This window comes from Pogona vitticeps, chromosome 2 (assembly GCF_051106095.1).
Source record: "Pogona vitticeps strain Pit_001003342236 chromosome 2, PviZW2.1, whole genome shotgun sequence".
Classification (NCBI taxonomy): domain Eukaryota; kingdom Metazoa; phylum Chordata; class Lepidosauria; order Squamata; family Agamidae; genus Pogona; species Pogona vitticeps.
In genome coordinates this window covers 79,464,556-79,487,527 of record NC_135784.1, presented here as the reverse complement: position 1 = coordinate 79,487,527, position 22,972 = coordinate 79,464,556, and the positions used below count along the sequence as shown (strand labels likewise).

General features: G+C 42.9%; 1 protein-coding gene and 1 long non-coding RNA gene across 6 annotated transcripts in view; one reads left to right on the top strand and one right to left on the bottom strand.

Moving 5' to 3' along the window:
- The window catches only part of RAD54L2 (RAD54 like 2), a 77,441-nt gene extending 54,469 nt beyond the window's left edge, over positions 1 to 22,972 (top strand). For 3 of the 5 annotated variants that reach the window (XM_020788600.3, XM_020788616.3, XM_020788609.3), the window contains exons 12-22: positions 487 to 738; positions 2,163 to 2,281; positions 3,591 to 3,709; positions 4,050 to 4,149; positions 4,615 to 4,820; positions 5,065 to 5,240; positions 6,943 to 7,139; positions 8,073 to 8,269; positions 14,659 to 14,748; positions 15,347 to 15,439; positions 16,292 to 22,972. In XM_020788600.3, coding sequence (XP_020644259.2) covers positions 487 to 738; positions 2,163 to 2,281; positions 3,591 to 3,709; positions 4,050 to 4,149; positions 4,615 to 4,820; positions 5,065 to 5,240; positions 6,943 to 7,139; positions 8,073 to 8,269; positions 14,659 to 14,748; positions 15,347 to 15,439; positions 16,292 to 17,307 — 2,565 coding nt within the window. In that variant the 3' untranslated portion in view covers positions 17,308 to 22,972. The remainder of the gene's footprint in view (positions 1 to 486; positions 739 to 2,162; positions 2,282 to 3,590; positions 3,710 to 4,049; positions 4,150 to 4,614; positions 4,821 to 5,064; positions 5,241 to 6,942; positions 7,140 to 8,072; positions 8,270 to 14,658; positions 14,749 to 15,346; positions 15,440 to 16,291) is intronic. The other 2 variants (XM_020788653.3, XM_020788644.3) reach the window with 2 other exon arrangements.
- LOC140704415 (uncharacterized) lies at positions 11,146 to 14,661 on the bottom strand. Its single transcript, XR_012083596.2, has 2 exons — positions 12,632 to 14,661; positions 11,146 to 11,370 (listed from the first exon to the last, which is right to left on the bottom strand). It is a non-coding gene; the product is annotated as an uncharacterized LOC140704415 (long non-coding RNA).

The window sequence follows — 22,972 nt, the reverse complement described above, 5'->3', positions numbered from 1 at the left end:
CTGTATATATAACACTTTGGCTTGTAATTCGCTTAGTGTGTTTTTATTATAATAGTTTGACTGCCTGACCAAGAGATACTAGTACATGGGAAAACATTACAGATATGCTTTGATTACTTTTACATCTTAAACAAATCTGCATTTTAAAATATCAATATACATATTACAAATTAAGTTATATTAATTTGAGGTTTTTTACTCTGGTATTCAAACAAAGCATTTTTGTGCTAGAGTTCACTTAATTTGTTAATTTCCAAGATTCTGCAAGATATTTTTGTTTTAACTGCATATGGCTACCCCTTTGGAAGTTGATGCAGTGACTGCTACCAGCCTTTAGGCCTCTTGGGCAGAGAGCAACTTCAGACCTGTAGTTTTTTTTTTAAGTTCCCAATTTCAACAGAGAAAGCCATGTGGAATTCATTTTTAAGAAAGAAATAAACTATTTGAGAATAAATAATTGCAAAGTAACCTACCATCCCCTCTCAGATCTGGAATCATCCCGATGTGCTATATGAAGCACTGCAAAAAGAAAATTTGGCAAACGAGCAGGACCTCGATGTGGACGATCTTGGCACAGCTGGGACTAATTCACGCTGTCAGTCACAGGGAATGAAAGCAAAAGCTGAGAGCAATGTTTTGACATCGCCAGTAGGAGAGGCAACCAACAGCAAGTTCATTCAGGGCATTGGCTTCAATCCCTTCCAGGAGCGAGCCAATCAGGTTGTAACTTATGAATGGGTGAGTACCAGATCGGGACCTGGCAAATGTGGCTTCTTGCCTTCTTCCCCCCTGAACGTAAAGGATTGCTTAAGCTGAAGCAGTCTCTTGCAGGGTATTTGTGAGCCATTAGGTCTGTGGGTGGTCCCCTGGGGTGTTCTTCCTCGCGGATCAGTTTTTCCCTTTCCCTGACATCCCTGCAGCAGATCTGAGGTGTGCATAGATGGGGAGGAAGGGAAGGGAAACATGTTGCCCAAGCAGAGGCCTGTTGGTGAATGAATTTGAAAATTCATAGAGCAGGCAGCCACTTAGGTGCTCAGTTCACATAATTGCAATAAAACAAGAACTTAAGCTGGATGTCACACTTGGTAAGGCAGGTGCTTGTTCCCACGTAATGTACTTCTAAATAAAGAAATTGTCACATTGGAAATAGCTCTGCATAGCAGGGGTATAGTTCTTAGCTATGGCTGCTTTTTTTCTGTGCCATTAAGAGCTTTTTGACTTGCTGCCCTGTTTGTTTGTTGTGGCTTCAATAACACATGGCGAGCTTTTGTGCTATAGCTGCTCTTTAAGCACTTCATACAATCATTTGTATAGTCTGGAGAGTCCTTTCTTTGTGCTTTCTGTAGAGTATGGCTAACATTTGAATGCATCATGTACAGCATGGTCTGACTGAGATGAGCATTTAGGGCAGGGACTCTGTGGGCCCCCCCAGATGTTGCCGGATGGCAGTTCCCATCATACAATACCAGATTATAGAGAAGTGGAGTCCCTTGACATCTAGAGGGCCATGCATGCCCCACTGCTGGTATAAGAAATTAGCTAGGAGTAGTGGTTCCCAGTGTGGTGTAGTGGACAGAGTGATGGATTAGGACTCTGGAGAACAGGGTTCAAATCCCTGCTTGGCCACGGAAACTGACTAGGGGAGTGGAACTGGTAAAACCAATCCCTTACATATCTTTCATATCTAATAGGGCTGAAAACCCCTATTACGGTAGTTATAAGTTGTTTTCAACTTGACAGCATGTAACAACAACAGTACTCCCCCATTCCCTGGCTGTTGCAGAGAATGATCTAGTTAAGAATAAAATATGAGCTATTTTATAAAGCTCTGCAAGGAAAATTATTGTTTTTCTTTCTGAGTTACTGTAGTCGAACGTGTAGGACTTGTAATCCCCATGTGAAAAACAGGATGGCCAGAAGGTACCATTCCTTCAAGCAGTAGATGATGACATTTGGGAGCCATTTGATTTCCCCCCCCCCCCCATTTTAGAATTATTTTATGTGAAAGACTTATTTCTGAATGAAAGGTGTCCAGTAGAATTGTTTAATAGTATCAAGAGAAGGAAGGAGATGCTGTGGATTTTCTGTGCAATGAATTGGTGATATGGGGCATAGGGAAAAGCACTTCCAAAATGGTACTTAGTGTCCTGTTTTGCTCACAGGCTAAAGACATCCTGTGCGATTACCAGACAGGAGTCTTGCAAAATTCACCTAAGATGGTATTGCTGTTTCATCTTGTGGAAGAAAGTGTGAAACTTGGAGACAAAATATTGGTCTTCAGGTAAGAGGCAATTGCACTTGTCTGATATAATTGCACTATATTGGCCCTACAGGGAAACATTTGAAAATAACTATTATACAATGAATAAATTAATGGCATTGAATCAAATTAAATTATTAATAAAAATGCTTCTTTGGGTACTTTGCAATCCCTTTTCCATTGTTGATTTTCTAATGAATGTCTCGTTGGCATGCATGATACTTTCAGGACTGTTTAGAAAGTGCAGCAGATGGAGAATGCAGTAACTAAGCACCTTATAGAGTCTTGCTAGGCAGACAGTGTTACTCCTGTCCTTAAAAGGCTGATGCACTGGTTGACACTTAGTTTTGAGGCACTGTTCTGTGCTCCGGTTTTCACATTTTTTGTAACATCTTGTATAATACAGTGGTGCCTCGCTTAACGACGATAATCCGTTCCAGGAAAATTGCTGTTAAGCGAAAACATCGTAAAGCAAAATAAAAAACCCCATTGAAACGCATTGAAAGCCGTTCAATGTGTTCCAATGGGGTAAAAACTCACAGTCCAGCAAAGATCCTCCATACGGCGGCCATTTTCGCTGCCTGTATAGCGAGGATTCTGTCCCTAAGCACAGTGAGGAGCCATTTTAAGCACCTGGTGGCCATTTTGAAAACCCGACGATCAGCTGTTTTGGGTCGTTGTAAAGCAAAAATCGGTTCCTGAAGTAGGGAACCAATCATCTCTAAGCGAAATGCCCTCATTTAGACCATTGTTTTGCGATCGCAATTGTGATTGCAAAAAGATAATCGTAAAGCGGATTCGTCGTAATGCGGGGCAATTGTAAAGCGGGGCACGACTGTACAAAAATGAAAATAAAACCTCTTTTCTGTTTTAGGCCTTTTGTTAAAATATGACAGAGTCGTCTCTAGTTTTAACCCCAACAAGTGGGGTGAAAATGTAAAAAGGAAATATTTAAACTAAATCTTCCTCTGTGCTATATGACTAGATTGTTCATCATTCTCTGCTCAATAACATGGAAGTTGTTTCCTGTTTCTGTCATAGCTTTAAATATGTGATAAATGTGACCACACATAAACGCATATATTCAGTAATTCAATGTAATTCAATGATACTCAGGAGTCATTCTGGTTCCTACCTGTGCCAAAGTGAGATATTTATGCATAGGAACCAGTTTACCCTGGTTCTTAGACTATGAGTAGGATCTAGACTTTGCGTGATTCTTTGACCTTGACATGATTGTTTTATTAGGAGTAAATGTTGGTTCTTCACATTATACTGTGAGTTCTGTTCTTTTGTTTATTCATCTATGCATTGCACTTGTCTTTCTCAGCCAAAGCCTCTCCACACTGTCTGTCATTGAGGATTTCTTGGCAAAGGGACCAGTGCCTTCTCCCCCAGGCTCAGATGCTCAAGGAAGCCATAACTGGGTCCGAAATGTACACTATTATCGTAAGTATAACATGTGCATGCATCACTTCGGGTACTGGATTCTTTCCTGCTAGGCTGATTTTCCTGAAATGTTGCAGTTTTTGCAGTTTTTCTGTTTGAATTTCCCATGATGTGGTGCTTTTTTTTCATTTTCAAACTGAGGACTTTCAGCTTTTTGTTTGTTTGGTTTGTTTCATTTTAGCCAGAAGTTGCTCATATTTTTGATGCTTAGGTATCTTTATGCTAGTAGAATAGTTACATGAATGCTAAAAGCCAAAGATGAAAATTTACAGGATTGTTTTATTTTGATGAATGTTGTGAATAACATTTTTACAAGTTTTATGCATTTCCTGTTGGATAGGATTGGATGGCAGTACTTCAGCCTCAGAAAGAGAGCGACTCATTAATCAATTTAATGACCCCAACAACACTTCTGTTTCCCTCTTCCTTCTTTCCACACGGTAAGGCAACTGCTTTCAGAAATAAAAGGAGAAAATGAGGATGAAATAGAATATGGGATAGATACAATGCTTAAGGAGATTCTCATTTCAGGAATTGTTGACATTGTTTCAAAACCTTAGTTTTTTTTTTCTGGGCTAACCATTTATATACATTAGCTTCAGAAGATGCTGAACTAAACCCAGTGGTTAATTTTTACTAGAATAGACTCATGGAATCAATAGGATTTATGGAAATGTTGAATAGTCACTAAACTATTTCATTCATTCAATAAGTTTACTGTAGGTTGGGCTAATAAATTCATTTAGCCTACTTTCAATATAAAATTAATTTGTACTAAGAGTTGAGCAGGAGCAGGAGTCTTCAAACAGTATCTTATTCAGGAGAGCAAGAGAAGAGCCAGCATACAAAGTCTTGGCAAACTTGTAAAAATAATTGTTCCATTTTAAAAAAATTTCTTTTTTTAGTGCTGGCTGTTTGGGCGTGAATCTAATTGGTGCAAATAGAGTGGTAGTATTTGACGCTTCTTGGAATCCATGCCATGACGCGCAGGCTGTATGTCGGGTGTACCGTTACGGGCAGAAGAAGCCTTGCCACATCTATCGATTGGTTTCTGATTTCACCCTGGAAAAGAAAATATATGACCGCCAGATTTCTAAGCAAGGGATGTCAGGTGGGCCAAATCCTCTCATACCTCCACAGATTACACCTGGCCTCTGAACCTGATTCTTTGTTGCTTTCTACTTCCACTTCAAAATTCTTGTCTCCCCCATCTATCCCCCCCCCCGGCCTTTAGATGTTACACAAAAATGCAGGCTGTTGCCAGTACCACAGTTTAAGGAATGCATATATAGTTAAGGAACTGCATATGTAGCAGCAGTTCTTCCTCTTTTTTGATCACTATATGTTTTCTCTAGATCGCGTGGTGGATGACTTGAATCCAGTGTTGAACTTTACTCGGAGGGAGGTAGAGAACTTGCTGCACTTTGTGGAAGAGGAACCCGAACCTGCCCAACTTTCTTTCAACCCCAGCAAAATTAAAGAATCCGTTTTACAGCTGGCCTGTCTCAGATACCCTCACCTCATCACCAAGGTAAGGATGAAGGCAAAAACACCACATACTTCTTATTTTGGAAGTCGACTATAAAATGCACATTATATGATGTCTGGAGAATTAGTGTGATCAGTGATGAGTGTGCGGTGCCTCTACAGCATTATTAGTACTCCAGACTGTAAGAAATAGTTTAAGATAATTCAGAACACCCTAATTCCTGCATTCTGAAACGATGCCTCTGATGACAGATGCAGGTTATGCAGAGAGTCTGAAGAAAATCAAAGACCTTGGTAACATCAAAGAGAAGTCCAGAATTACTTATAGCAAGTTCTGTACTGATAATATAAGTGTGTCAGCAAATATAGTGCTGTGGCAGTGCTTTCTGCGTTTGATCTGCTTTAAGGTAAAGGTAAAGGTTCCCCTTGATAATTTTTGTCCAGTTGTGTTCGACTCTAGGGGGTGGTGCTCATCCTCATTTCCAAACCATAGAGCCAGCATTTTGTCCAAAGACAATCTTCTGTGGTCAACATGGCCAGTGCGACTTAGACATGGAACGCTGTTACCTTCCCACCGAGGTGGTCCCTATTTATCTACTCACATTTTTACATGCTTTCGAACTGCTAGGTTGGCAGGAGCTGGGACAAGCGACGGGCGCTCACTCTGTCACATGGATTCGATCTTACGACGGCTTGGTCTTCTGACCCTGCAGCACAGGCTTCTGCAGTTTAGCCCGCAGCGCCACCACGTCCCTTCTTGATCTGCTTTACAGAGCCATTAATTTTTATATTTGGATTGTTTATGCTTTATTTTTAGCAACTTGGGAGTAATATGTGTTTTGCGTGTCGTCTGAAGAGTGACAGTAACAGTTGTGAAATTGTGCTACTGTGGCAAAGATACAAAAACACAGTCCTGGTCTTTTAGGGTCCTTTTAAATCCCTATTTTTACTGTGTAGAGTAAAAATGTATGTTGTCTTTCAGGGTCTTTGACTGTCTGGTTGCCAATAACCATGAAGGTCAAAATTAAAGATGAGAACACTACTCCCTAATTCCTTGTTCTTATGCTTTAGGTTGCGTGGATGTGAAATATCTCATTGTGGAATGTTACCATTCTAGTGATATTGAGAGCAAGCCGGAACACTTTCCCCCTCCATCTCCAAGGCTCAGTCCTTTGCCTGCAAATGTCCCTTGTTTCCTCTTCCTTTGAAAAACAAAGCAAATGTTCAGAGAGCTGTCATGAAAGGACTGGTTGGTTGTTAAGCAGGATGCAAGCAAGCCATTGAGTGATTCAGATTACTATAGGATTGTATTCTAGTTTTGCAAAATTTGAACCATTCCCCAGGATTGTGCAAAAATGGGTAATTTTGTACAATACAAGACCATTTTGTACAAAATAGTATTCTCAACAACGTGAGGGCCAGGAAATTCCTAACCATCCTTACTGTCAAGAAGAAGAATGTTCTGTCTCCTAGTCCTCATATTTTAAATAACATAAGCAGAGATTTAAATCCATCATCAGCTTCTCTTGATTGTGTGTGTGCTGCTGGTTTGCAGGTTTCCTGTTTGCCAGAGGCAGAGGGGATACAAGAGGCCCTCAGGGCAGCTTAAATGCCAGCTACACAAAGTAGTGTTTAAGACCTCCCCAAAGCTTCATGTGAGCAAGGATGACTTACTGCTGACTTTTTCTAGGTTGATTGCTAAATAAATATGCTTTAAATGATACCTTCCTGTGCTCTGCCTACAGGAGCCTTTCCAGCATGAGTCACTGCTGATTGATCGTAAAGAGCACAAGCTCACCAAGGCAGAGAAGAAAGCAGCCAAGAAGAGCTATGAGGAAGAGAAACGTGCATCCGTCCCTTATACCCGTCCATCCTACGCTCAGTATTACCCCGCCACTGATCAGAACCTAACAAATATACCTGCCTTCAGTCAGAGGAACTGGTAGGTCCTTTGCTGCTTTCTTGGGTGCTGAGGAGGAGTGGCACCTTTTGATGCCTCTTTCCTCTTCTCCGCAACACCTCCCTGGTTCTTAGAAAATGGGACAAACAGATGTGAATATTTGCGCTTCCTGGCCATGGAAACTCATTGGGGGGGGGGGGGGTTAGGGGTGGAACTGAGAAAACCATTCCTTCAAGATCTCATTTATCCTGAAAATCCTGTTAGAGTCATTGTAAGTTGAACGTGGCTTGACAGCACATAACACACGCACAGATCTGTTGGTGATTGTCTATAATAAGAGGCCCTGGCATCACAAATCTCTATCTGGTGTTTCAGTTATAAACCTTCAAGTAACTACTGTGTTTCCCCGAAAACAAGACAGGGTCTTATATTAACTTTTGCTCCAAAAATGTGTCAGGGCTTATTTTCAAGGGATGTTTTATTTTTTTCATGTTCAGCAATCTACGGTTATTCAAATGCAGTCACTTCTTCTTCTTCTGGTTGCTGCATGATGGTGGAGGGCAGGCGTTAACTGGGGCTTATTTCTGAGGTAGGGCTTATATTATGAGCATCCTGAAAAATCATACTAGGGCTTATTTTCAGGTTAGGTCTTATTTCAGGGAAACAGGGTATGTAATGTGGAATTACCTTCCCTACTTTATAGTGCCCCACTGTTTTTCTGGTAGAATGACAGAGCTAGGATGTGGTATTTTAAGCAGAGACTCAACATCCATATGTCAGGGGTGCTATAGCTGCATCTTGCATTGAGCAAAGGGCAAGGCCAAGCGACCTCAAAAGTCATTTCCACTGATTATACGTTGCATGGAATGGGATGGGCCATGAAGCAGGTGTTCTCCTACTGTGGTAGAAAGATGACAGGCCCCTTCCAATCCTGTCTCTCTGACCAAGTGTGGGTTCTTTGCTTTCTGTTCACAGGCGTCCCAGCCTCAAAGGTGAGGACAGGCCAGTGGCAAGTGTACGTCCAGTTCAGTCCACCCCTATTCCTATGATGCCTCGCCATGTCCCTATGGGCAGTATGGGATCATCTTCAGTTTCCAATCCTGCTATCAACTTCCCCATCAATTATCTACAACGAGCTGGTGTTCTCGTGCAAAAGATTGTCACCACAACAGGTCAGTTGCTTTGTGTGGATAATGGAAAAGGCAGGAAAGTCCATTCTTAAGTTTCTTAGGAAAAAGAAGCTGCACTGGAAAAGTAGTGGATGTGAAAGTGAAAATTACTGTCAGCCCTTTAGACTTTTTTGAAATCAAGCTTTGTTCAAGTTACCATATAGGACTGTGCTCTTTATGTTTTGAGGCACTGGTACCCAAGCTTTATGTTGTAGGCATATTAAAGGTGGGTGGCAGTGCCCCAAAACATGAAGAGTGCTGTCCTATGTGGTAAGTTTCAGTATTCAGTTCTTTCCTTTGTTCACCAGTTTAACTCAAGAATATGAATTGGGAATTCATGAATGTGCACAGGGAATTAAACACAGCATACGCAGCAGAGTGTAAGTTACAGGCTGTGTTCTTGTGATCATCTTGCTGTCACGACTCTTGAGTGTTTTCCACATTGTTCATGTTTTTCCATCCACTATGTTTGCGTTGTAGGGAGGAGGAACCATGAAGGTGTCAAATTCCTGTGTGCCAATTGGCAACCTGAGTAATCTTAGCCTGCTTTGCTATACTACCTTGTAAATATACCTGGGCATGGATCACTATTAACCATTTCCGTATTGTATACAATTACTGCTACTTTCTTTCAGGCACAGAGGGCAACATTTCTGTGCATATTAATGAAACTGCAGGATGTGTTCATGGTTAGCCAATTTTTGTGGGGTGAGGGGAAAGCAAAGCAGCCTGCATGGTATGGCAACTGACTCATACATGCATTAAATTCTGCTGAAGTTACCCATTTTAAAATTGGGTTTATTTTCAGTTGAGTTAGTGGGAAATTGTGTTTAGCATTTGCACATTAACAAAATATTTTGTAAATGCTTGTGTGCTGACTCTGTTAGGATGTTTCAGAATAAGCATTTGCATGCTTAAAACTTTCTGCTTCCTATGTCATTCTCTCCTTGTACTGATTATATATTCTAACTCTTCCTTCCTGAGTATATTATAACTGGAAACAGAGTTAGATTTCAACATGCAGAGATACCTGTCTGTCCTTGGGAAATTTGCATCATGACTTATTTCTCCACAGAGTTAGGGCAACATTAACATGAATAGGAAAGCAAAGGACAAGGAAATGTCTTAATAGAACTGTTAACACAAAAGAAATAGGAAGAGGGATCTGCCATGGAAGAGGTAGTAGAGAGGTATTTGGAAGAAGGGGAGAGGAACTCTGTCTCAGCAGTCAGATACAAGATGAGAAGCACAGACTCTATTTGTGAAGGAAGGAAGCACTGTTAAGAGTCATGGTGGTTCATCTGTTCTGTCCTCAGACATCTCCATTTCAAATATTCCCTGGAGAAACAGCAGCAAAACTTCAGGTGTTATTGGGGATAATAATCCAGGGAATGACAACAGTGGAGACAGGAAAGTTGGACCTGATTTTGCAGTGGAGGCCGTTCCTGAAGGGAAAACTCAGAATTAGATATGGGAGGTTTGTCTTTGTTGATGAAGATGAATCCCACTGGTACAGGTGGCCAGCCCAGTTAACACCTATCCCCAGAACCTGCCGGACCACTTGGTGTGGCGTGCACAGCTGGCATCTTCAACAGCATTCCAATTGCAGCAGTAGCCCAGCTGGCACCGTCCCACCTCCCTGCTCAGTCAGCCACTCAGCGGTTGAGTAGGGAGATTTGTCATCCCACCATCTTGCCAGAGTGGCTGGCCAAGCAGGGAGGTGGGGTTGTGCCAGCTGAGCTACCAGTGCAGTTGGCATGTTGTCGATTATGCTGGCTGTGCGCTGTTCAGTAAGTGGTCCAGCGGGTTCTGGTGACAGGTGCTAATTGTGCCAGCCACCTGCATCAGCAGGATTCGTCTTCATCTATGCAGAATCTTTTGTGGGTAGAGGAAAGGCATCAAAGAGAGCATCAAAGGATTAAAAAGATGTATATGTCCCTCTGAAGTGCATAGACACATTGAGATGCCTCACTCTCACCTGGTTTCCAGACAAAGTGAGTGCAATTCCAGTGCAGAAGGTTGCTTTTCTTTGCTGTTGTAAAAGAAGGAAGATGTGCAAAGCTCATTGAAGAGAGTGGGGGAGTAAAAGAATATTTTCTTAACAGTGAAAAAAAATCTTCTTACAATTGGAAAAGGACTTGAAATATTCACCAGTCGGTGCAAAAGCTTCGAAGCTGAACTTTGTTGTTACTGAATTTCTTGTTTACCGCATGATACCCTTGTCAGTAGTTCAACAGGAAGCGTTCATTAGCTTGGATAGAAAACTTTGCCCACATTGGGATGTTCCGAGTTGCCACTGCATTTGCTACATTGCCGTTCCAGTCTTTGCTAATGACATTCAAAGGTAACTGAATGCTAGTTTGAAAATAGCATTAGGAGGAACTGTACATTTGATGATTTGATCACTATTTGGCACCCTATTGGAACCCTAACGCCCCCATATATCTCTGCATTTGGATTCATGTGCTTAAGCCAAGATGTTTGCCAAAACAAAATCTGCTTCCTCCTGCGTTAGCACAAGATACTGATGTTAGAAGAAGAGTTTTCAGCTGAAGATTGAGAAAGTGATAATGGTGATGTACAGAGTACAAATGTTCCAGTTATAAATGCTGATTAAATGAGTTGTAATATGGCTGGTTGTATATGTGGGCTTCTGTGGTAAGATGAGCATGGCTTCCTTCTAGCCAAATATACTCTGTTGTGTTCAAATACCTCAGTGGTTTACATTCCTTATGTAACATTTCTGAGCCATGAAATCTTCTCAGTGTCATTGAAACATTGAAACCTGTGAATCATCAGGTCTGTGGCTGCAAACATAGAGCAGAGTTATTTTCGAAACATCGTCAATGTTGCAAGAATCCTGTTTGATTAAATGTGTGTTAAGATAATTACAATTTTATTACGATTTATAGTTTCTACATTATATTGACTGACCATCCCTGACCATATGCACTCTTCATTTAATAATAAAAAATAAATAAATCAGATTGCCATTCCTTGCTGGTATAAAGAGTAAACAGGAGCCTGGGGGAGAAAAGAAACAGTCCAGCTTAGTTGTGTCAGCCTGCCCTTGATGATCTCCATTCTTCAACTAAGAATTCCATCTGTAGAGTACAAAAGGGGAAAGAATAATAAACCAGTTACAGTATGAAAAAGCCCTTACAGTAATAATTAATGTAAGGATTGTTAACATGAGATCTCTTTTTGAATAATCCACTGTAAAATTATCTTAATTCATTTCACCGTTCATGTCAGATGAGCTGCTGTTTCATTATGTCAGCATGATAATAAGTGAGAAAATATCTGAAATTTGGCACACTTATGAATGTTCAGGGCATGTCTAATGTTACTGCATTGACATATGTTTCTTCAAATATAGTTCCGACCAGGAGATCTTATTCCTTACTAGTACTTTTAACATTGCTGTACTTCCTTCAGAAACTGGGATTATTGTCCAAATTCAGAGAACAGAAAGGGGCATAAACCTGTACAAAAGCCATTAAAGAAGACAGTAAGTAATACAAGATGGTATTTTGAAGATCTCAACAGTATCAAGACCAACAAAAGAGAATTCTTTAAGTATATCAGAATAAGGGAGCCAGCTATGCGGGCAGTTGAATTGTTCAATGACATTGAGATTAAAAGCGTTTTGAAGGAGGATAAGAAGATTGCAGAGAAGCTGATGGACAGCTCAGTGGTTTAGGAAACAGAAAAGGTACTCTCCTCTATCAGAACTGCTGGATAGCTCAGTGGTTTAAGTATCTGGTTGCTGAGCCAGAGGTTGGGAGTTCAGTTCCCCCCCTGGGTCTCCTGCAAGTGGAGCCAGCCAGTGTGGCCTTGGGAAGGCTACACCGTTCCCAGGGTGCCTCCAGAAGAAGGGAATGGTGAGCCACTTCTGAGTATTCTCTGTCTGGAAAACCATGAAAAAGATAGTCATATGTCAGAATTGACTTGACAGCACATGATGATGATCTGTGGAACACACAGGCTGTTTCCTATTTCAGGAGAGGAAAATGAAAAGCTGAGGCAAATGGTGGTTTATAAAAGAGACAAAATAATTCTAAACCTTTTTGAAAATCACAAAATAAAATAAAGTTTAAAAATGATATACATGATATGCACTGAAGAGCTATTTTAAAACTCACTTGTGGAATTGCTCATCTTCTAACTTATGTAAAATGTCCCTAACATTCGCCTCTCTGTCGGGGGACTGGAGAGTGGCTAGTACAGAGCTAGTTTGTGAAAATGAGAGCCAGTGGGAACCAGGAAACAGCAGCTACCAAAGGAGCAAAGTGTCAAGGATAGAGAAGAGCATGCCATTCTCAAGAGGAATCAGCATCACACCCACGAAGTCTGTCTCCCTACCTGTTTAGAGTTCTTTACAGAAGTCGCTTCCAAAAGGCTGTTGACAGAAGTCCCTCACCAAAGATTCCTGAGCAGACATACTCCTCTTATGGATGGAAAACTGATTAAAGAACAGGAAACAGAGAGACAAAATAAATGGCCTTGCAATGGGAAAAAATGGACAGATTTTGAGAGATCACTGCTGGGACTGATGCTTTTTAATGTTAAAAAGGCACCATCATTAACAGCCCTGCTCAGGTCTTGCAAACTGAAGGCCATGCCTTTCTTCATTGAGGCACCCCATTTCATGTTAAATCTTCCTCTTTCATGCAGCTTCACTTTCCGTAGCATGATGTCACTTCTAGTGAGTTTTTGTCTTATCATCAAAGAGACAGTGAGATACACCCTTATCTTTACCAGCTGGTAGCTATTCTCTTTCTCCATATTCTGCCTTAACAGGAAGCCTTTTCTCAAAAGTATAGGTTACACATAAGAACACTCAAATGTAGTGCTAGCACCCATTTCTTCTAGCATAATCCCTGGTTTTCCACGACTCACAAAGACTTTACTATAATCTATAATGCATGGATTGATTTTCTTCTGAAATTCTTTGGTATCCTAGTGGCCAGGATATATTAGCAATGTGCTATCTAGTGCCTGCTGCCTGTGTGGGAATTGGATCTAGCTCTATGTAGCCATTCTGAAGGAGGCAACGGTATGAGAGAGACTATCAAAAACTGGGCATGGGGTGGGGAGGACAAACAACCACTTGACATATTTAATGGAACAGCTTCTCAATGAAAATCTCAGAGAGAGGGAGAGATTGCCTCCTTATGCAAAATACTTGTTTAATTGCAGACGCATTATCCCAACAACAATCTAGATACTTGTCTATGCTCAACAGTAAATTGGTGAGGGAGACTGACAGAGAGCATCCAGAAATTTGTATCTGCTCCACACCCAAAGATTTGCAGCTCTTTACCCCAGAGGGTATAGTCATCCCACCAACAGTTAATAGATTCCAGAGAGACAGAACAAGCATGTGTATCATGTATGGATGTTTCTAACTGCAGATGACCAATAAAATTTTAAAAAGACACTACACAGATATGGTATCATATACAAAACTCAATATGCATTTAACAGTGGTGATATCTGTGCAAACTGTGCAGTTTTTAAAGGAGCCCTTTTTCTGTAGTATTTTTGTCCCTGCTCTCTGAGCAGGCTGTCACGGAATCTAGGGGCAAGGCAGAGAAATTTGCCCATAAATACATCCATGGCAGAATTCTCCGGTGTTCTTTCTCCAGTAGCTATACAGAAAGGAGAATTTTTTGAAGATGCTGTTTGTCAGGCAGAAGTGAGGAAAGACATGTGTAGTGCTAATTATATTTTTTGTGCAGCTTTTCAGAAGTCTAAGGAACTTGTTCATCATTCTGGCTTTCTTTTAAGAAGCAAACAAAAAACCCTAGAAAATGTGGGTGGCATTGCTGTAGCTCACATGATGTCCAAGTAAGACCACATTGTGAGTTCTGACCCACAGATATATGCTATGAGTATACCTTCCCAGCAATTTCCCCTCTTGTAAATTAAAAACTTATATTTTTTAACCAGCCATTAAATACTGGCTCCACATTTAGTAGGATATACTAGAGAGAGCAGCTTGGAAATATTTATTTTGTTCTTTTTGAATTGACTACTTTTCTGCAGCTGTATCTACTGTGTAACATAGATGCTGTTAAAGAGGGGGAACACACCAACTTTGGAACCCCCTTCTCAAGGAAACTGCTCCGTCTCTGGCAAGCGTCTGACAGGCACCTAAAGTTGTACTGTTCTGAAGGGCTTTTAGTCTCTAAGATTTGTTTTTCAAGCTAGCTTTTAGAGAATGTTTCAGATCTGCTTCTAAAGCATGTTGTTACCTGGTGGTTTTTTTAAAAATAATTGATCTTTTTTCAGGTAATTTTAAGCTATTGTATATGGTTTTGGGAGCTATGCAGCTACAAAAAGGGGTAAACAGTTGCTTTAACAAATACATTTTTTTTTCATTACAGACATAGTGATTCCAGGTACAAATACTTCCACTGATGTTCAGGCAAGAATCAGTGCTGGAGAGAGCATCCACATTATCCGTGGGACTAAAGGTAAATAAGAAAGCCAGTACGTTTTCTTCATTTTCTTTTTAATATTCAAGTTTGGGAAAAGAAATCAAAGCTGTATTTTATAAAGATAGACAAAAGAAGGAAACAAATTATCATGACAGATTTTTTTTAATCTGAACTGCTTATTCCCCATTATTTTATAATAAATGGCTTTCCTCCATGATTCAAAAATTGCTGTCTGGGAAATTTCCATAAGGTCAAGGGATTAACGCTGGACATGAAAATAGGTCGACTTGTTTTTCTTTAAGTTAAAACAGTTAAAATTTTCCTCAGTTGAAACTGGACAGGCCAACACGTTTTGAGGCAATTTAGTTTCACAAATGATAGTTTTCCTGAGGTGCATTGGTTGACCTTATCTAGCCTATCTAATGTACCATCCCATAATAATTATTCAGCTTCTCTCTGCTCCTTTACTTTGTACATTGCATTAAAGGCTCTGTGTGTGGGTAACTAGGCAGTAGCCAATATAGATGTAGTTGCACATATTCAGATTTCTTCTTTTGTATTCCTGTATTGGACAGATATTTTCACCATTTGGAGATGGCTTAACTATTGTTATCTTCCACCCATCTTTCCTCAGGGACATATATCCGGACCAGTGATGGACGGATTTTTGCTATTCGGACCACTGGCAAGCCAAAGGCCAGTCATGATCACCGTATGGTCGCCTCAGGTGAGGTCTTGCTGCTTTCAAAACTGCTTCCCCGGGGGGGGGGGGGGCTGGCAATGTAATTTTTTTTCCACCAAAAAGAAAGAGCAGTCATTCTTTTCTGAATAGAATGTGTGGCCTTCTTTTGAGGAGAAGGAATTTTTTTTTTATGTTCTTCCCAAACCAGAAGTGAAATTGTGGTCATTTCTGATATTGAGAAAAGGATAAATAACCACAATTTGAGAGGATGTGCCTTGCAGTGGATCTCCCACAGGGCTTGTGCACCACAGTGTAAACAATGTGCAGGCCAGAAGCTGTCAAACAGGACTCTTGTCTGCCAGCTCCAGCTTCTGCCAGCCGTCCTTCAGGGATGATCAGAACCACTGGCGCCCATGGTATCCTAGCACATCTCCGTAAGGCCTCGCAGAACTGACCATGCAATGCAAGTGCCACAGAACAACTGACAGGGTTGCCTTCACCTTGTTTTGCATTAGGTGGGTGGGGGGGGAGATTGAAAAAGAAACTTTCAGTATGTTTAGTATCCTTTACTCTAGACCTTGTGCTGTTCACAGTCATTCAGTGCCACAGTTACCCTTGCGAGTACAGGTGGAATAGGTAGTATCAAAAGGAACTGGCACTCTCTTGTGCCAGGCTCAGACCATTGGGCCTCTTAACCAGTAGTGTTAACTCTTCTCAGCAGCAGCTCTCCAGAGTTTCAGGCAGGAACCTTTCCTAGGCTTGTCTGGAGATGTGGAGGATTCCTCCTGGGGCCTTTTGTCTGCCACTAAGCTGCCACCGTTTTCTGCTACCATGGAGTTGCCTCGAATGCTTTCTGCGTCCTAACAACTGTTAATCTATCTTGTTTGCTGCTGACAGGATCCCAAGGTTCGTCTCTGGAATCCACAAGCAATGGCAGACACAATGCCACTTCGCCCAAGCTTTCCAGCACAGAGGAGCTCACCCGGCCTATCTCTCCCGACAGCCCAGAAATCATCAGCGAACTGCAACAGTATGCAGAAGCCGCGGCTGCCCGCGAGTCCAGGCACAACTCTCCCAACACCAACACAGCACTTGGCCACCCCTCTCGGAAAGACAACGCCGCCCCCTCTGCCGTTCCTGGAACTGAGCAGCGGGCGGCAGGGACCCATGGGCTGGCCTCCACTTCCTCCTCCTCTTCCTCCTCCTCTTCTTCAACCCTGCCAGCCACCAGCCAGCACCTTGACAGCCACTCAGTGCTGGACTTAAGAGGCAACAAGCGGAAGTCCACTTCTCCACCTGGTTCCGAGGAGCAAGCCCATCGGCAGCAGAAGAAGCGCTCGCTGCCTGCCAGCGTTCAGGCCTATGAAAGTGGGTACCCTGTCTCCGGTGGGTTCACCATGCCCTCTGTCCCTTTAAACCACAACCTTTCCCACCCCTTTGCTCCCCAAGCAGGCAACTCTTTGTATATGGGCACAGGCTCCTCCTATTACCAGATGCCTAGCTTGCTCTCCGACCCTCACCTGGTGTTCCCTGTGACTACTGACCCTCTGCTGACAGCCGGCACCGCTAGCTCCTCTGCTGCTACCTCAGCCACCGCCAGCGTCCCCTCTTTCATGTTAAACCCCTCCATGACGGGGATGCTCTCCAACTACTCGCTGCCCTTCACGCAGTCACTCCTGCCTGAGCCCAGGATGTTTGCTCCTTTTCCAGCCCCTGCCTTGCCAAGCAGCCTTCCCAGGAGCATGGCCTCCGCTTACTCTGGCTTCCTATCCCCCCATTCGGGATATCCAGCTGGGGGCCTTCTTCGGTCCCAGGTGCCTCCGTTTGACACCCATGAGGTCTCTGAGGTGGGCTGCAGCTCCAACGAGGATGAGGACAAAGATGATGATGTAATAGAGATCACAGGGAAGTAATCGGCCTAGTGTCTTCTTGTAGATCTCAACTCAGCTAGGAGGGAAAAATTCCTCACTGGATCTTTCTGGGGTCAGGAGTTTACATCCAGGACACACAGCAGAGGTGGTGGTGGTGGAGGAGGAGGAAGAGGAGATTGGGAAGGAGGTGGCATTGTTGTCAAAGATTTGCATTGCATGGGGAACTCTGTGGAATGGAACCCCATCTGCCCCACCACCACCAAGAGAGGGGGAGACTAGAGGGCTGGGAGGAGGGAAGGAACCATGCACACCCTAGGAGTGCCTCCTTGATTTTCTCTTCCATGCTGTCTGTATTGTCTGAAAGGGAGACCTGCCATTGTGTTTTCAGTGCCCTTGGCTAGGCGGGAAACACTGGATTGATCATCTTTTTTAAAAATTTGTCTGTGGAATAATGCTCACACACGAACTGCCTTACCTGTGAAGTTCATTATCCCATAATTAAATAGGGGTTGAGTTTGTGCCCTAGGAGTCGTAATGATGATAACAGTGGTGATGATGATGATGGTAATAATGATGAATAACATTAATAATGGAGGGCGGGAGGTGGGGTTGGAAGGAGCAGGCAATGTGTAATGTGTAGGTGGGAGGGTGTGGGTGGGGCAGGGTCTATGTGAAAACCAATGTTGTCTTTCATTCTTCTGAAAGCTGGAGACAAGAGTAGTCCTGTGGCTTTTGCTCACCCCCGGTTGAGTGGTGACAGGACTCGGGGAGCAGCAGGGCTGGCACATGGTGTGCCTGTCACCTTCCCCATTCGAAAGCAGCCACCTTTGTTGCTTCCTCTTTGGCAGGGTCAGGTTAGCACTTATAGAGATCTTTTAGTGAGGTAGTGGTCGGTGAGGGAACTCTGAAGGCTTTCTTGTTTCCCTTTCTAATGTTTTGTAGTGATGACTCTTCCTCTTCCTGCCACTCCTCCCAGCTGAGGTGCAAGTCCACAGGCTGGCAGAAGGAAGCTTAGCTGTCAGACCCTTCTGGCCCGCAGCAGGTTGAGCCTCTTCCTAAAGGGACATACGTTGAGAGCCTTCCTGGTGCCACTACCCATACCTTGGTTGACACTGTGACTGGACTAACCTCCTCCTTCCATAGAGCAGCTTTGTTAATGGATTTCATGAAAGCAAAATATTTATTTTGGAGTTCTTTCTTCCACTTCTTCCTTCTAGTGGCCTCTGCAGAAAAGGGTGATTGTTCACAGAATGGGGGTCCCTGTAGGGAAGAACTAGGGAGACAGATAGGTTGCTTGACCAAGGCAGTGGCTGGGTGCAGGACCAAGACAGAAAAAGCCCCTCCCAACACTCTCGCAGGCACGTATGCACATGCACACGCGCACCCCAGCCACTCTCCTGGCTGTCTTCAGCTGATCAAGCAATCCTGAACTGTTTGTGCCTCTTTGAAGAAATGGGTGGTGATCTTAGAGATTAGTTTCCCTGCTGGCCAAAGCCATTCATGGCTTCTGCTGCCTTTCTTGCCATGCTTCACATGCTGGGCAGCGGTGGTGGAAGTCAGGTGGGAGCTAAGCTGTTTGAAAAGTTGGTAACTGAGGCAGGTTCCCACCATCTCGGTAGTTCATGACTAGGAGAGGAGGATTTGGGGGGTGGGGGTGGATGTGTCCTCTTTGGACTGTTGGGAGGCTCTGGGCCGAGGTTACGCCGTGATAATGTGGTAGCAGAGCTGTGTGAGGTGAAGTCAGTATCTCCCAGGGAAGGCCTAATGGAGAGAGGAAGTTTCCTGATTGTTGACCGTGAAATCGGTGTCTGTCTACCTGTCTGTTGCTGGCAAGTGAGGAGTACATACAGAGACAAAGGAGTGGTGTCCACAGTTCTTCCTAAGAGAAAACTCTGGGTAATCCGTCCTGTATTTCACGGTTTCGGACTCCTGCAGTAAGGTGGTTCCAGGGAAAGGGGGCGGAGGCCCTGCCCATCCATGGGACATAAGTCAGCAGGACAGGTGGCCAGAGACTTGTGCTTAGCAGTCTTTTGTGGTTCAGACCTATTCTCACATGATCTTTGGTATATCATTGCTGCAAAGGAATAAGGTAATGTGAGAACAGAATGTTTGTCCATGCAGTTCAAGAACTAACCACCTCCTCAGTTATAGAGATAGTGGCTAAGAGTCCTCTATAATAGATGGTTCCGAAAGAAAGCTCCTTTTGTCTGTGTGTGCTTGCGTGTCTGCGCAGTTATATGAACCATTAAAAAGCATGTAATAATTGGACTTTCTGACTGTCTTTCTCTATCTGTTGGACACTGTCTGTCAGACCTAACTTCACCATTCATAGAAGCCTTAGAGTTACAGTTAGCTATGCAAATTACTTTAATTATTTAAAAAATAAAAACATTAAAATAGTGCTTTCTTCTTTAACATATCCTAGGAGTTGAAAACCGAGGGGTTCTGAGCAAACTTCTGGACAACTTGTCTTTGGATGCACCATGGGAATAAAAAAAACAAACACAAACCCCCACAAAAATAACAAAGCAAATTAAGTGATGGTGTCCATTCGCGTTTCTCCAAAGACTTGGCCATGGTACGTCTGTGAGTCATGCCCTTTTGTGATTTGTATTTGTCCACCTCATGCAAAATATGATGACACTGATTGTACTGTAAACTCACTCAGATGTCTTTTGCAACCCACTAAGTGGACGTGGGGACTGGATGTAGGCAAGGTGGTTTCCTGCTTGATTCGGAGCTCCTGAAGCCTAAGCAATTTTTGAAGAAGGATACTGGTTCTTGAGGTTTCAGGCAAACATGGTCTTCAGTAGGTGGTGGGTTTTGTTTTTGACAGCATAGCTGATTACATCCTGAGACATCCTAGTAGGTTCTGTCTTGTTACTTTCATCACTCAGCTGAAATCAAGGCAATCTGATGTGTTTGTTACTTCGAACAGTGTTTCTTTATGATTCTCTCGTTCCTTTTGAAGAACATTGAAGAGATCAGGAAGAGCCACTGGTCTAGAGGCAGGATTTTAGGACATCCTCACTACAGTAGGTGGGAGGTTCAGTTAGGGGAATAGACACTTCTGAAATTAAGTAAACCAGACTCTGTAACCATCTCTAAATAGGAATGGAAGGTAAGATAGCTGTTAGATCTAGGAAATGGTGTGCACCTGTAACTTTACTACACAGGCCACTGGATGGCAGTGTTGCATCACATGGCTCTTTTAGGTTTAAAATATCTTATTTTGGAAAACTGGCTTTTGTACTCCATTAAGAAAACGATGAAAATGTTACATCTGTCTGTCTGTCTGTGCATCTCTCTCTTTCTCTTTCTCTCTCTCTCTCTCTCTCTTTCTCTCAACTAACCTTATGTTAGCAGAATGCTTGAGAACGTATTTGCACCTGTGATAACTGCTCTACTCCCTGTCTCTCAGTACAGTACCTTCAGTTAGACCACACCACCGAATTACTTTCTGTAAACTTTGGAGAAAATTATATTCATTGGGACAGATGCCTCTACTTCAGCAAGTGCCTGAGCTGGGTCTCTTTCCCACCTCTAGGGATCTAAACCAGTTTGTTTCCCAGTACTGAAACTGTTATTCTCCACCACCTGCCGAGAGGGAACCCCATTGCCCATAGGAATGAGGGTTACACTCTTCTCTGCAAGTCTTCTTGCTCCTTAGAGGGCATGAAACACCCTTCTTCTCAAAATATTTCAACTCTCCCAGATGTTCAACCTCCTCTAGGAAGCTGTGTAATCCAGCAATGAAGGGGTGGCTGCTGTGCCTTGTTTACGAAGGGCAGAGAATGCTTGACTTGGGAGCGGTGTCAGAATGGCTTAGTGACATACCTGGTGGAAGGTCAGATAGGCCCCTTCCTTGATGCAGCTGTAATCCCCAGGAATGTAGTGGCCTCTGAGAAGCAGCCTCTGTTTGCACTGTGTTGAGATCTCTGAATCTAACCATAGCCACTGGGTCTCCCCGTTTCCTTTCTCTCCAGTACCATCTCGTGGTTGAATTCCTAAGGCTTACTCTGATGGGATCTGCTTGAGCCTGTGTGACTTGCACTGGTAAATTTTCCGACTCCCCCCCCCCCAAAAAAAACCCCACAAAAACTTGACAAAGGTAAATTGTGATATCCAGGTTTGTACAGATGCTGACATGGAGCCAGGACCTCTAGTTGCACTGGGCGAAGGCCAGTGAAGGCTTTGCGCGACTGTTGTGTACCCCAGAAGCCTTGGAGAACTTTTATAATTGTAGGGCTGCTTGTCAGAGCATACTGCAAGGTGATTCTAGTATACTGTAATATTTCTCCAGCAGCTGTACAGTCCCATTATTGAGGCTGAGTGGTCGAGAAAGAAACGTGATCCCTTTAATAATTACTGTGGGGAAAGAGGTGACCTTTAAACTGTGACATTTCCCAGACTTTCATAATACACAACCTGTTTGCTCCTACATAGGGCAGCGTAGATTTAAAAACTGACCAAGATTTTGTATGGACAACACATTGCTTGTGCTGGTATACCCTTCATTCATTTGGTGGGCACAAATCTGGGAGGCATCTCCCCACCTATGTAAGAATCATATGTATGTGCTAGTTTCTGGGCTTTCTCTTTGTCACACTCTTGTATGGCCTCTGTGAGAGAAGAACAGGCTTGGTATTCAGTGGGTCTTATTGCATTGTATTAGACAGTTAATTAGGCTGCAATTTGGGGCAGAATTCAAGAAATCAAAATTGGACTAACCCTCCCCCCCAAAAAAAAGGTAATACCGCCAGGCCTCCTTGCAGAAGTCAGGTGTTTCCTCTGCCTCTCTTGATAATGGCAAGCATGTTGCTAGATTTGAGGAATACTAACTCATATTGTGCCATCCAAATTATGGGATCGAATCTCAGCAGTGCAAATACCTGTGGGAAGATCATGGCAAATCACTAAAATTTTAAATGTATTTGTACTGGGATCTTGGTTTTAAGCACTGCTGGTATCATTGCTAAACTGGAGAAACATTTGCTCTGCGGACTCAACAAACGTAAATGTTCATCAACAGATAAAATAGATAAGTGATTTTGTCTTCATGCTTGAATGCTGACATTGTATCGAGCCAAGCCAGCTGGTTTACAAGTGAGTGGACATCTGGTTCTTGTGGGACTGTCTGCTCCTTGTAATTCAACAAGAAAGCAGATTCTCTGACTATGGGGAGAATACTGTGTATTCAGGGAGGATCAGCAGAGAATCAAGGAAGCTGGGTGAAGACCTGGCGGAGAAGGGGTGGGTGGGTGGGTTGGGAATCTTTTCTTCTTGTTGTACTCTTTGAAACAAGACCACTAACAGCTACCTGCAGCTGCATCGCTTCTTGGGACCCATATTATTAGCTTCCTGGCTTGTGTTCTCTGTCCCTCCATTAAATCCATTTGTACAGGGGAGCTGAGTGAATCCAATGGTTTTCTTGGTTTGTTTTTGTTCAGCCTTTAGTTTGTGGCCTGTCTTTTGTGATTGGGGAAAATAAAAGGCATTTCTGTAGCAGGGTCAGTTGGTCGGCTGGTTGCACGCATGGGTCATGTGCTTCCCTCATCTCTCTGTCGAATGGGATGTGCTCACCCAGTCTCCCAAAACAGAGACATTGAACAATTTTGTTGTTTATATGATGTATTTATTTTTACTTGTGTTTCATGTCATTTTTTAAAAAAAATAATAAATGGTAAGTTGGTATAATGCCTATAAA